At 43.5% G+C, this 15,533-nt stretch overlaps 1 protein-coding gene across 2 annotated transcripts in view; it reads left to right on the top strand.

Moving 5' to 3' along the window:
* INPP1 (inositol polyphosphate-1-phosphatase) overlaps positions 1-15,533 on the top strand; it is a 472,347-nt gene that overhangs the window by 392,068 nt on the left and 64,746 nt on the right. For both annotated transcript variants that reach the window (XM_069733793.1, XM_069733792.1), the window contains exon 5: positions 381-555. In XM_069733793.1, the coding sequence (XP_069589894.1) occupies positions 381-555 (175 nt within the window). The remainder of the gene's footprint in view (positions 1-380; positions 556-15,533) is intronic.

Here is a 15,533-nt window from a genome sequence, read left to right as displayed (position 1 = left end):
GGCACATGCCTTACAATCCCCACACTTAAAACAACCTTTCACCTGGTTCATAAAAGTGGGCGTGCATGTGGGCTGGTAGTGGCTGTGAACCAATCTATCAGATAAAGATCTACCTTTTTTGTAGGTAATTTGAGGAAAGGATGAAATGTGTTTGTTTATGTCATTGTCCATTAGGAGAATCGGCCAATGTTTGAGCAGAACGTCTCTAATGTCATTGGCCCCGTTAGAAAAACAAGTAATAAAACGAATAAAATTTTCATCATCTGGTCTCTCACGGGGTGTTAACAAGTGTTTTCTTTCCTTTTTGGCCGATTCTTTGTAGGCTTTTATTTTCTACAAAGAGCGACCTTTTAATAACATTTTTTTTGTTCTTATTCCAGACTCTACCTACCAATATATTAACGGATTAGATGATGTTCAGCCAGAGAAAGGGATCTATCCTAAAGGTCTACAGTGTGTAACTGTCCTCATAGGAGTTTTTCTAGTGGACACAGGGCATTCAGTCATGGGTGTGATTAATCAGCCTTTTGCAATAAGGGATCCTAGAACACTCAGGTAAGGAAAAACCTTAATAGATTTTTTTTATCAATAGTCTTGAATGTACATTTATGTAAACTATGAACTGTAATTCTTCAGCTCTTGTGGACTTGAAATTTAAAGATTGTATTCACTTAAAAAATGAAATAAATCTAGTCAGTGCTTGAAAAAAAGAGTTTTTATTTCATTTTTACATGTAGCCATTGAGCACATCTGGCCTAAACCACTACTTTAGTGCACATTGTGTAGTTGCCATTCTTTGGTACTGCAACTTGACTCGTAGTGACTGAGCTCTTGTACCCAAGAACAACCTCTTACAATGTTTGGAGTGGTTGTATTCTGGTTCTGTACACTATGTAGATCTGACTGTAGCAGCCTCTGAAAAAGCTGATTGGTGGGGTTGTCTGGTGTTGGACTCCACCAGTTTGACAAATGACCTAAATCTTGAACAACCCTCTTTAAGATATTAAAACCTACAAATAACCAAAGGAGTATATAAATGGGCACTTCCAAAATACAGAATACCAAAGAGAGGAAAACTTGCGAAACCCAGATAATAAAATATATCAATCTTTATTAGAAATCAGTAAAACAATAGAATAAAAATAAAGAACAGGGGATGACCATATCTACAGAGTGGGCAAATAAATGAAGCGCACTCTGCTGTGTTGGAGGTGCAGGCTCAACGTGGACAAAGTCCAATTTAGTAGCTACGGGAGGAAACCGCCGCACTTTTTTGCAAAGTTGCAAAAAGTATCTGTTTTTATTACATGTACAGAAAAAATCACCACAGAAAGATGGAATAAGTGGAAACAAGGTTAAGTTTCAAGAAGCAAATAGAGAGAAGTCCCCGCTGGGACTCTTCCATGGGTATAAGTACGGTAGTATATGGCGTGCCCACCACAGGCAGCGGTGTTCATGCCATATTCTACATATAGTAGTCCCTTCTCTCCATTTGTTTGGATCTTCTATACAAACTTTCCCTACTCCTAAGTAAGGTTTGACAAAGACCTGAGTAGGGTCGAAACTTACCCTTGTTTCCACTTATTCCGTCTTTTGTGGTGATTTTTTTCTGCACATGTAACAAACACAGATACTTTTTGCAACTTAACAAAATTTATTGAGTGCCGCTGATTCCTCCCTCGGCTACTATATGTACAGAGTGAACCTAACCCAAACCCAGTTACACTAGAGAATTAAATTTATAGTATGCTGATATATCCACACATAGAATAAGCTGTCACAGAATGGGTTATCATAGTGTAATGGGGCCATCTAGTAGGCGTATATCAAAGTGGCAGGATATACAGTGCCTTGCGAAAGTATTCGGCTCCCTGGAACTTTTCAACCTTTTCCCACATACCATGTTTCAAACATAAAGATACCAAATGCAAATTTTTGGTGAAGAATCAACATCAAGTGGAACACAATTGTGAAGTTGAATGAAATTTGCTTATTTTAAATTTTTGTGGAAATTCAAAAACTGAAGGGGCGTGCAATATTATGCAGCCCCTTTACTTTCAGTACAGCAAACTCACTCCAGAAGTTCATTGTGTATCTCTGAATGATCCATTGTTGTCCTAAATGCCTAATGATGATAAATATAATCCACCTGTGTGTAATAGTCTCCCTATAAATGCACCTGCTCTGTGATAGTCTCAGAGTTCTGTTTGAAGCACAGAGAACATCATGAAGACCAAGGAACACAACAGGAAGGTCCGTGATACTGTTGTGGAGAAGTTTGAAGCCGGATTTGGATACAAAAGGATTTCTCTGCCATTCCTGCTAGCCCTGTGTCTCTGCCGTTCCTGCTAGCCCTGTGTCTCTGCCATTCCTGCCAGCCCTGTGTCTCTGCCAGTCCTGCATCTCTGCCAGCCCTGTGTCTCAGCCGTGCCAGCCTACTCGTCTGAGTTTCATCCATGCTGATCTGCTAGTCCTGCCTGATGCCCGCACCTGTCCTAGTGTTCCTGTTCTCCAAGTGGGATCAGTAGCCACAGCAAGACACCACCCTGGAGTAGCACCGGGCAGCTGCCTGCCGCACAAGCCTGACCTCAGAATCCGAGGCTCCACTGAAGACCAAGCCAGCTGTCATAGTCACGCCCCTTCCAGGGTAGTCTGGTTTGTGGCACAGTGGGTGTTGTGAATTCTGTTGTCGGGCTCCCTCCTGTGGTCATGAATGGTACTTCGGCTGGTTCTGTCCATGGACTTTCTCTGGTGGGTGTTTGAGTTTCCTTCCACAGGTGACGAGGTTGATTCGTTAGTGGGCTGCTCTATTTAACTCCACTTAGATCTTTGCTCCTGGCCACCTGTCAATGTTCCAGTATTGGTCTAGTTCACTCCTGGATCGTTCTTGTGACCTGTCTTCCCTGCAGAAGCTAAGTTCCAGCTTGTATTTCTTTTGTTTGCTATTTTTCTGTCCAGCTTGCTATTTTTTGTTGTCTTGCTTGCTGGAAGCTCTGTGATGCAGAGGGAGCGCCTCCGCACCGTGAGTCGGTGCGGAGGGTCTTTTTGCGCCCTCTGCGTGGTCTTTTTGTAGGTTTTTGTGCTGACCGCAAAGTAACCTTTCCTATCCTCGGTCTGTTCAGTTAGTCGGGCCTCACTTTGCTAAATCTATTTCATCTCTGTGTTTGTATTTTCATCTTACTCACAGTCATTATACGTGGGGGGCTGCCTTTTCCTTTGGGGAATTTCTCTGAGGCAAGGTAGGCTTTATTTTCCTTTCTTCAGGGCTAGCTAGTTTCTTAGGCTGTGCCGAGTTGCATAGGGAGCATTAGGCGCAATCCACGGCTATTTCTAGTGTGTTTGATAGGATTAGGGATTGCGGTTAGCAGAGTTCCCACGTCCCAGAGCTCGTCCTTAATTATCAGTAACTATCAGGTCATTCCGTGTGCTTTTAACCACCAGGTCCATTATTGTCCTGACCACCAGGTCACAACAAGTGGGGCCACAAACCCTCCGAGCTCACGCCCACCAGTCAGGGCGTGAACGTGACAGTTTGCACAGGCCAAGTCACAAGAGTACAGAGCAGGCAGAGCCGCAAGAGTGCTGAGCATAAGCAAACAGAGGACACAAGGAAAGACAACAGGGAAAGAAGCCACAGACAAAGAGACAAAGGTAGGACAAAGTTCAGTCAAGGTAATGGAACAAGACCAGGTATAAGAACAAAGACACAGGGGCCAAGATATTCTGCCTCCTGGAGAGCAGACAAGACAACAAGATCAAGGCAAGGCTAGAACAGAAATACTGAGACCAGGATATACAGCCTCCTGGAGGGCAGACAGACAAGATCAAGGCAAAGCTAGAAGTAGAACCTCCAGAGAAGGAGGAACACCGAGCAAGGCCAAGCTAGACACTAACTGAGTTTACACATTGCACAGGCCCAGTCCACAGGGTGGAGCTGCCCTAAATACTGGAGGCCTCTTGGTAATTGGTCAGGAACAGATTAGACACGTGTGCCCTGATTCTATAAGAACCAGAGAGTTCTGGTGCCGCCCCCCTATGCACACAGCCAGGAAGCATGCAGAGAGCAGGCAGAAAGCAAGAGACACAGAGCATGGAGCCCGCAGCAGACAGAAACCACAACATGACCTGGAGTATTGGATAAGATGGTGGGTGAGATGAGAGGCCATGCCATGATGCCGGCAGAGTTGTTACAGGGGACAAATACAAATAAAAATGCACGCCCCACTTTTCAGTTTTTGAATTTCCACAAAAATATTAAATAAGCAATAAATTTTGTTTAACTTCACAATTGTGTTCCACTTGTTGTTGATTCTTCATTAAAAATTTACATTTGGTATCTTTATCTTTGAAGCATGATATGTGGGAGAAGGTTGAAAAGTTTCAGAGAGCCGAATACTTTCACAAGGCACTGTAATTCACAGAAGTAAGATGTTAAAGGTAAGTAGACAATTGAAGTAAATTGGCATTGGGAATCCACAATGATACATCCCAAACAAAATAGTATTGCTAAGGGAATACAAAATATGCACAATCTGGTCAACACCAGTCAATTTAATGCAAATGTGCAGGAGATTCACAGGACCAAGTAAGCAAATAGCAACAGGACTGCAAAAGGGAATATCTCAATAATGGTTTTGCTAAACCCATGTAAATGATAAATGCACAATCTAAAAAAAACATATTATGCAATCAAGTCCATATAGGGCATTTTAAGGTGCAAAGGATTCATATAACCAAGTGAGGTAGTAATTACTATATTTTTCAGACTGTAAGACTCACTTTTTTTCCTCAAAAGTTTTGTAGGAAAGCGGGGGGGGGGGGGGGGGTGCTTCTTATAGTACGGGTGTTACTTATATGTCCCCTGTAGCTGTGGATGGAAGAGGAGTGGCAGCGGTGGAGTAGGAGATCACAGGAGTCAGTTGTATCTGCTACAGTTAACACTGTGCTCGCTGGTAATAAAAAAATGAATATTGAAAGCTCTCCCACATCTATGCACTGAAGCCGGTGTGGCGCCGTGAGGTGGGAGGGACTATGGTTGTGGGGAACAGTGAATATTCATTCTGTTTAATACACGTGACCTCCTAGCAGCTATAGGAAGCCAGCGGCTGCGGCTAACACTGAGCTCGCTATTAAACTGAATGATTATTCACTGTTCCCCACACCCAGAGTCCCGGGCATTTGGAGCAGTGAATATTCTGGCATCTGATCTCGTCCTGTGAGAGCGCATGGCCGTGATGTCACGCTCTGTTACATGCTGGCATCAGCATAGGACGCAGTGCTGCGAGGGAGAGGAAGAAAGGCGAGTATAATCATTTTTATTTATTTTTTGTATGTGAGCACCATGATGGGGGCAATAAATACCAGAATGTGGGGATACGGTGGCCATGGATACCAGGATGGAGATATGATGGCTATCAGGATGGGGATATGGTGGCCGTGGATACCAAGATGAGGATATGGTGGCTATGGACACCTGGATGGGGATATGATGGTCATGGATACCAGGATGGGGATAAGGTGGCCGTGGATGCTAGGATGGGGATTTGGTGGCTATGGACACCAGGATGGGGATATGATGGTCATGGATACCAGGATGGGAATATGGTGGCCATGGATGCCAGGATGGGGGATATGGTGGCCGTGGATGCCAGGATGGGGATGTGGTGGCCGTGGATGCCAGGATGGGAATATGGTGGCCATGGATACCAGGATGGAGATATGGTGGCCATGGATACCAGGATGGGGATATGGTGGCCATGGATACCAGGAAGGGGACATGGGAGTCCATGGATACTAGGATGGGGATATGGGGAGCCATAGATACTAGGGTGGGATTATGTGGCGGAAGGCATATGTTCCAGGTTGGGGATCATATACATACCAGGAAGGGGAATATTGGTACAGAACTTGGGGACATTACCCTTGTAACAATGTCAGCAGCAGATACCTCCTCACCCCCAGAACAGTGCATCATGACCACATTTTTAATTCATTTTTTTTCCCTCTAAAGCCTAGGTGCATCTTATAGTCCAAAAAATACGGTAATAAAGTGCATGAACGGCAAAAAGGATCAGATACATCAGATGCGTAGAGATGGCAGCTGTGAGGTTTGAGACCCATATGAACAATATGAATAAATCCGTTATAATGAGTATATCTGTGACTAGCGTATCTGCTAGGGTATGCACGGGCCTTACGTGCGTTTGGCACTTTCTTCTTCTCGGGAGCGTATATTTGATTATACTATGAATTTCATGCTCTAGTGTAACTGGGTTTGGGTTGGGTTCACTCTGTAGACATAGACATCACCCGTTCTTTACTTTCATTGTATTGTTTTATTTATTTCTAATAAAGATTGATACATGTTATCTGGGTTTTCCAAGTTTTCCTTTTTTGGGGTATTTTCCCCTTTAAAATATGAAGAATAAATGCAGATTAAATTAAGCTACCGCCTCACCAACACCGGAGCTCCTGCAACCCTCAACCTACTGTCTCTTTCCCCATAATCCTGTAGAATGTAAGCCCGCAAGGGCAGGGTCCTCGCCCCTCTGTATCAGTCCATCATTGTTAGTTTGTTTACTGTATGTGATATTTGTAACTTGTATGTAACCCCTTCTCATGTACAGCACCATGGAATCAATGGTGCTATATAAATAAATAATAATAATAATAATAATAACTAAGAATCCTTTAGATGAGGCTGTTGTGACGAGTTAGTCAATTTTTATATATATTTTGTTCAGCCCTTGAACCTTTAACCTACCATGTTTTCTCTCTTATGGCATGGTCAAATGTTATTTATTGTAGCAGTTTCAAATGAGCATTTTTTTTTTCATGGACCAAATCTGCATGTGGGGGAAAAAATCCATAACAAGCATGCACTATTTTCTTCTGTAAATTGGAGAAGACTTGCCCATTCTAGTATGTGGGCGCAAATTAAGATAATCAAAGTTAAGTTTTATCTAATGGACTAACAGTAAACATTCTGCCCATTGCGGGTTCCATGTAACATTTTTATCATCCCATATGTAATGTTCAGGGATTTTAATGTATAAATATTGTTGGGCATTAGAATCTTCCCTATTCAATTTAATCCAAGCAAGACGTTTAGACTTGGTGTCTTTCTGCTACTCAGCTTCAGCTTCTGTACCAGGTATAAAGCATAGTGTATAATGCATTTGTAAACATATTTGAACAAATATTTTAAACTTTGTATGGAGCTGCAGATCTCTACGTTTATGTGGGCATTGTATTTTAAAGAAAGATAATGGTTGCAAGATACAACCCATCTGTTACCTATCCTATCTCTACCTAGTTCATCCTGGCGTTGGTATTTAGGGTATCCATTTACATTGCTATTCGTTTCGGAACAGAAATTCTTGGGAAAACCTTTCATACAGCTCCCTCCCATTGTCTATACATGGTGCATTTGGATTCAGTGTATCACATGGACAGTGTATCATGCTAAATTTTATAGTTTTATAAAGCCTTGAATAAGTGTCTTTGTGTGGGAGCTCTGCACGAACTATTTTGTCAATTCTTTCTATTTCCCAGGCTTTGTATTCCAGGGCCATAAATACATAACATAGTAACATAGTAACATAGTAACATAGTTAGTAAGGCCGAAAAAAGACATTTGTCCATCCAGTTCAGCCTATATTCCATCATAATAAATACCCAGATCTACGTCCTTCTACAGAACCTAATAATTGTATGATACAATATTGTTCTGCTCCAGGAAGACATCCAGGCCTCTCTTGAACCCCTCGACTGAGTTCGCCATCACCACCTCCTCAGGCAAGCAATTCCAGATTCTCACTGCCCTAACAGTAAAGAATCGTCTTCTATGTTGGTGGAAAAACCTTCTCTCCTCCAGACGCAAAGAATGCCCCCTTGTGCCCGTCACCTTCCTTGGTATAAACAGATCCTCAGCGAGATATTTGTATTGTCCCCTTATATACTTATACATGGTTATTAGATCGCCCCTCAGTCGTCTTTTTTCTAGACTAAATAATCCTAATTTCGCTAATCTATCTGGGTATTGTAGTTCTCCCATCCCCTTTATTAATTTTGTTGCCCTCCTTTGTACTCTCTCTAGTTCCATTATATCCTTCCTGAGCACCGGTGCCCAAAACTGGACACAGTACTCCATGTGCGGTCTAACTAGGGATTTGTACAGAGGCAGTATAATGCTCTCATCATGTGTATCCAGACCTCTTTTAATGCACCCCATGATCCTGTTTGCCTTGGCAGCTGCTGCCTGGCACTGGCTGCTCCAGGTAAGTTTATCATTAACTAGGATCCCCAAGTCCTTCTCCCTGTCAGATTTACCCAGTGGTTTCCCGTTCAGTGTGTAATGGTGATATTGATTCCCTCTTCCCATGTGTATAACCTTACATTTATCATTGTTAAACCTCATCTGCCACCTTTCAGCCCAAGTTTCCAACTTATCCAGATCCATCTGTAGCAGAATACTATCTTCTCTTGTATTAACTGCTTTACATAGTTTTGTATCATCTGCAAATATCGATATTTTACTGTGTAAACCTTCTACCAGATCATTAATGAATATGTTGAAGAGAACAGGTCCCAATACTGACCCCTGCGGTACCCCACTGGTCACAGCGACCCAGTTAGAGACTATACCATTTATAACCACCCTCTGCTTTCTATCACTAAGCCAGTTACTAACCCATTTACACACATTTTCCCCCAGACCAAGCATTCTCATTTTGTGTACCAACCTCTTGTGCGGCACGGTATCAAACGCTTTGGAAAAATCGAGATATACCACGTCCAATGACTCACCGTGGTCCAGTCTATAGCTTACCTCTTCATAAAAACTGATTAGATTGGTTTGACAGGAGCGATTTCTCATAAACCCATGCTGATATGGAGTTAAACAGTTATTCTCATTAAGATAATCCAGAATAACATCCCTCAGAAAACCTTCAAATATTTTACCAACAATAGAGGTTAGACTTACTGGCCTATAATTTCCACATGCAATACGAAAATGTGTCCGTGAGGGAGCCCTCTTTTTTGGAATTTTATTACATGACCACATACTACATATATTGGACATGTTAATGGTATTGTGTAAGTCACCAACTAGCAATTTTAGTTTCATGTTAAATACTTGTGCTACTAAATCGGGCCTGTCGCATGGTTGCTGACTGGGAAATAAGATTCTCCTCCATTTTGGATTGCATGTGACTGTTACAAATAGGTCAGGTTTGCATATTTCCTGACCATTGCCATGGCATCTTGGTAGTTTTGTGCCATATTTCTTGGACTTCCCTAGAAAGTGGAGGGCAATATTACTTTTTTCCAAGTAGGATATCTACATCCTTGAAATGGTGGTTGTTCACAAATCGGTGAAGAATGTCATATTCTTCAGCTCTTACAGTACTTTGATTTTTGCGCACCCAATTCAAACAGTTGGCCTCAGTTTTACTATAGTCATCAAACTTAAATTGGTGTCAGCTTTCCTCTTTAAAGGAACCGGTTTTTAGTATCACGAATGGCAAAGTGGTATGAATATTATGAATATTATTTGAAGTTCAGTCACATTTCCTTGACCAACTGTTTTTTTTTTTTTTTTTTGTAGATCTGTAGTCCACCCCAAGTCTCCATAAGGGAAAAGCCAAGGGCACATTGGGTCACAGAGTCTACTCAGGATAGATACATTTTGTAAAATCCCACTTTGGATGAATTGTAATGTCACGGTTTTCTGGGGGTGCACCATCTGCGCTGTGGAAATTGCCAGCAATTTCCCCTCTGGCAGTTGGAGCGTTGATTCTGCCGGGGTATTAACTATTTTTCTCATGAAAGTCATGCTATATTCAATTGGTGTTTGGTTTTCGCAACTTACCTTTAGCATTTCTTCTCATTCTAATTGCAACATATTTTTGTATTCTCTGGAGAAAGGATTGATATCTTCGGGGATTCTTTGTAGATCTTCCATTACATTACGTATGCATCCAGTATTGGATGGTTTGTGCATTCTTTCATTCAAGGCTTGAGCCGAATTGAGACTATGTAATGGGGCGTATGTTGGTGATTCACCTCGGTTAGAGTGCATTGCAGATGTTGCATGGTAAATTTGCCCATGGATTCTGAAACAGAAAGGACCTGATTGCCTGTGACTTGATTGGTCAACTTGTTATTCAAAAGCGTTTGCACTATTATATGATCCTATGTTTTCCATAAAATTTTGAAATGGTTGGCATTACAAAAATTGGCATTTTTTTTAAATTGGGCTAAGATAGCTGTCACGGGGCTACCGCGACAGAGAGGTTGCAGAGAACCGCAGAGCTCTGGGCCTCGTTCACACACAGTGAACAGAAGCTCTTCACCTGTTTTCTGACCTAGCTGCTTTGTGCCAGCAGTGCAGGAGTTAACCCTTATTTCTGAGTTGCTGAGAGCTGGGTCTCTCAGCTGAAATGGATCTTGTAATCTGATCCTCTATATAGACCCAGTCCTGACTTCAGCTAGTGTCAGTGATCAGTTCTACTGCCTGGCTTGGAGGTTGATGGAGAGAGGTGTTGATGTTGAAGGTTTATTTACAGAGATTGGTGTCTGCAGTTTTGGTTGCATGTTAAACCTGTTTTCCTTCCTAAGTTTATTCCTTCTCTTCCCTTCTCTGTGTTTCCTCTGTGGTTGTGTGAGCATTTGGTGAGTTTGAAACTTTTAGTTACCTTGTCTGTTTACCCTGTTATTTGTTGTATAATTACACTGGTGCGGTCCACCTCCTTTGGGGGGAGAGGGGGCCACTAATAGGGCCTGTACAGGAGACAGGGATACGCTGGCCGCTCGGGCCTCCTAACCTTCATAATAGGTACCCCCGAGATAAGGGAAAGCCAGGGCCCCATTAAAGTGGTAGGGACAGGTGCGGGTCCCAGTACGCCATCCTGCCTGTTATGACCTGGTGGTTAAGAGGCCACACTGATATGACCTGGTGGCTAAAACGCAACATGGAACGAGCTCTGAGAAGGAGGTATCTCTACTGACCGCAGTCCCTAATCCTAACAACACAACTAGAAATAGCTGTGGGATGTTCCTGACACTCCCTAGACACCTCGTCACAGCCTCAGATATAGCTCCCCCTAAAGAAGGAAATAGAAAGCTATCTTGCCTCAAAGAAACCCCCAAAAGGAATGATAGCCCCCCACAAATATTGACTGTGAAAGCAGAGGGAAATGACGAACTCAGAAATGAAATTAGAATTCAGCAAAGGGAGGCCAAAACTAAACTAGATAGACAGAGAGCAAAGGATACTGTGCAGTCAGTATTAAAAACTACAAAATCCACGCAGCGTTTACAAAAATGAACTCTACACCGACTCCCGGTGTGGAGGGGCAAATCTGCTTTCCCAGAGCTTCCAGCTAGCCTGAATAAGACATAGTGACAAGCTGGACAAAAGAGACAAAAATGCAAAGCAATAGAGTCCAAACAAATGGACAAACAAAACTAGCCAAACTTATCTTTTGCAGACAAGGACTGGCCATATGAGAAATCCAAGGGAAGAATCAAATCCAACCAAGAACATTGAGGGAAGGCATGGACTGAAGCCCAGAGCAGGTTTAAAAAACAAACCCAGGCAAGGCGATTAGTGAAGGCAGCTGCTACAGCCACCTAATGGAGCAGCAGTTCCACTCGAAACCACCAGAGGGAGCCCAAGGGCAGAACTCGCAAAAATACCATTAGCAACCACAGGAGGGAGCTCCAGAACGGAACTCACAACAGTACCCCCCCCTTGAGGAGGGGTCACCGAACCCTCACCAGAGCTCCCAGGCCGATCAGGACGAGCCAAATGGAAAGCATGAACCAAATTGGGAGCATGAACATCGGAGGCAACAACCCAAGAATTATCCTCCTGGCCATAACCCTTCCACTTGACCAGATACTGAAGCTTCCGCCTCGAAAAACGAGAATCCAAAATCTTCTCTACCACATATTCCAATTCCCCCTCAACCAACACCGGAACAGGAGGATCAACGGAGGGAACCATAGGTACCACATATCTCCGCAACAAGGATCTATGGAACACATTATGAATGGAAAAGGAAGCTGGAAGGGCCAAACGAAAAGACACTGGATTGATAATTTCAGAAATCTTATAAGGCCCAATAAAGCGAGGCTTGAACTCAGGGGAAGAAACCTTCATAGGAACATGACGAGAAGACAACCAGACCAAATCCCCAACACGAAGCCGGGGACCAACACACCGACGACGGTTAGCAAAACGCTGAGCCTTCTCCTGAGACAACGTCAAATTGTCCACCACATGAGTCCAAATCTGCTGCAACCTGTCCACCACGGAATCCACACCAGGACAGTCAGAAGGCTCAAGCTGCCCTGATGAAAACCAAAGTTACAAAAAAAAGGCGAAACCAAGGTAGCCGAACTAGCCCGATTATTAAGGGCAAACTCGGCCAATGGCAAAAAGGTCACCCAATCATCCTGATCAGCAGACACGAAGCATCTCAAATAGGTTTCCAAGGTCTGATTGGTTCGCTCCGTTTGGCCATTTGTCTGAGGATGGAATGCAGAAGAAAAAGACAAATCAATGCCCATTCTAGCACAAAAGGACCGCCAAAATCTAGAAACGAACTGGGAACCTCTGTCAGACACAATATTCTCCGGAATACCATGCAAACGAACCACATGCTGAAAAAATAATGGAACCAAATCAGAAGAGGAAGGCAACTTAGGCAACGGCACCAAATGGACCATCTTAGAAAACCAGTCACAAACCACCCAGATGACAGACATCTTCTGAGAAACAGGAAGATCAGAAATAAAATCCATGGAAATATGCGTCCAGGGCCTCTCAGGAATAGGCAAAGGCAAAAGCAACCCGCTGGCACGGGAACAGCAAGGCTTAGCCCGAGCACAGGTCCCACAGAACTGCACAAACGAACGCACATCCCGCGACAAGGAAGGCCACCAAAAGGACCTAGCCACCAAATCTCTGGTACCGAAAATCCCAGGGTGACCAGCCAACACCGAACAATGAACCTCAGAAATTACCCTACTAGTCCATCTATCAGGAACAAACAATTTCCCCACAGGACAGCGGTCAGGTTTATTAGCCTGAAACTCCTGATGTACCCGCCGCAAATCAGGGGAGATGGCAGAAAGAATCACCCCCTCCTTGAGGATCCCAGTCGGCTCAAGAACTCCCGGAGAATCAGGCAAAAAACTCCTAGAAAGGGCATCAGCCTTCATATTCTTAGATCCAGGAATATACGAGACCACAAAATCAAAACGTGAGAAAAACAAAGACCACCGAGCCTGTCTAGCATTCAACCGCTTAGCAGACTCGAGGTAAATCAGATTCTTGTGATCAGTCAAGACCACCACGTGATGCTTGGCTCCCTCAAGCCAATGTCGCCACTCCTCAAATACCCACTTCTTAGCCAACAACTTCCGATTGCCGACATCATAATTACGCTCAGAAGACGAAAATTTTCTGGAGAAGAAGGCACAAGGTTTCATCAAAGAGCTATCAGAATCTCTCTGAGACAAAACGGCCCCTGCCCTAATCTCAGAAGCATCAACCTCAACCTGAAAAGGGAGAGAAACATCTGGCTAACGCAACACAGGGGCAGAAGTAAAACGACGTTTAAGCTCCTGAAAGGCCTCAACAGCCGCAGAGGACCAATTCACCACATCAGCGCCCTTCCTCGTCAAATCGGTCAGAGGCTTCACAACACTAGAAAAATTTGCAATAAAGCGGCGATAAAAATTGGCAAAGCCCAAAAATTTCTGAAGGCTCTTTACAGATGTAGGTTGAGTCCAATCATGGATGGCCTGGACTTTAACAGGGTCCATTTCAATAGCCGAGGGAGAAAAAATGAAACCCAAAAAAGAAACCCTCTGAACTCCAAAGAGGCACTTAGACCCCTTCACAAACAACGCATTAGTACGAAGGACCTGAAACACCATCCTAACCTGCTTCACATGAGACTCCCAATCATCGGAGAAAACCAAAATATCATCCAAATACACAATCATAAATTTATCCAGATAATTCCGGAAGATATCATGCATAAAGGACTGAAATACCGATGGAGCATTAGAGAGCCCGAATGGCATTACAAGATATTCAAAATGGCCTTCAGGCGTATTAAATGCTGTTTTCCATTCATCACCTTGTTTAATACGCACAAGATTATACGCCCCTCGGAGGTCGATTTTAGTAAACCAACTAGCACCCTTAATCCGAGCAAACAAATCAGAGAGCAAAGGTAACGGATACTGGAATTTGACAGTGATCTTATTGAGAAGGTGATAATCTATACAGGGTCTCAAGGAGCCATCCTTCTTGGCAACAAAAAAAAATCTCGCTCCCAACGGTGATGAAGACGGGCGAATATGCCCTTTCTCCAAGGACTCCTTTACATAACTCCGCATAGCGGCATGCTCTGGCACAGACAGATTGAAAAGTCGGCCCTTTGGGAACTTACAGCCAGGAATCAAATTAATGGCACAGTCGCAGTCCCTATGAGGAGGTAGTGAACTGGACTTGGGCTCATCAAATACATCCTGGAAATCCGACAAAAACTCAGGAACTTAAGAAGAAGGGGATGAGGAAATGGACATCAAAGGAATATCACTATGTATCTCCTGACAACCCCAACCAGTCACAGACATAGATCTCCTATCCATCACTGGATTATGTACCTGTAACCATGGAAAACCCAGCACAACAACATCATGCAAATTATGCAACACCAAAAAATGAATATTTTCCTGATGTGCTGGAGCCATACACATGGTTAACTGTGTCCAGTACTGAGGTTTATTCTTGGCCAATGGCATAGCATCAATCCCCCTTAAGGGAATAGGACTCTGCAAAGGTTCCAAGGAAAAACCACAGTGCTTGGCAAATTCTAAGTCCATTAAGTTCAGGGCAGCGCCAGAATCCACAAATGCCATAACAGAAAAGGACGACAATGAGCAAATCAGGGTAACAGACGAGAGAAATTTAGGCTGCACAGTACTAATGGTAACGGAACTAGGGACCCTCCTAGTACGCTTAGGGCAATCAGAAATAGCATGAGCTGAATCACCACAGTAAAAACACAGGCCATTCTGACGTCTGAATTCCTGCCGTTCTGCTCTAGTCAAAATCCTATCACATTGCATAGGCTCAGGACTTCGCTCAGAGGACACTGCCATATGGTGCACCGCCTTGCGCTCACGCAAGCGCCGATCAATCTGAATGGATAGAGACATAGATTCGCTCAAACCGGTAGGCGTAGGAAAGCCCACCATAACATCTTTAAGGGTTTAAGAAAGACCTTTTCTGAAAATAGCAGCCAGCGCTTCTTCATTCCATTTAGTGAGCACAGACCATTTTCTAAATTTCTGGCAATATAACTCTGCCGCTTCCTGACCCTGACACAGGGCCAACAGTGTTTTCTCAGCATGCTCTACAGAGTTAGGTTCGTCATACAACAATCCGAGCGCCTGAAAGAATGCATCTATATTCAATAATGCCGGATTCCCTGTTTCAAGAGCAA

This window comes from Ranitomeya imitator, chromosome 7 (genome assembly GCF_032444005.1).
Source record: "Ranitomeya imitator isolate aRanImi1 chromosome 7, aRanImi1.pri, whole genome shotgun sequence".
Classification (NCBI taxonomy): domain Eukaryota; kingdom Metazoa; phylum Chordata; class Amphibia; order Anura; family Dendrobatidae; genus Ranitomeya; species Ranitomeya imitator.
This window is presented reverse-complemented; position numbering and strand designations above follow the sequence as displayed.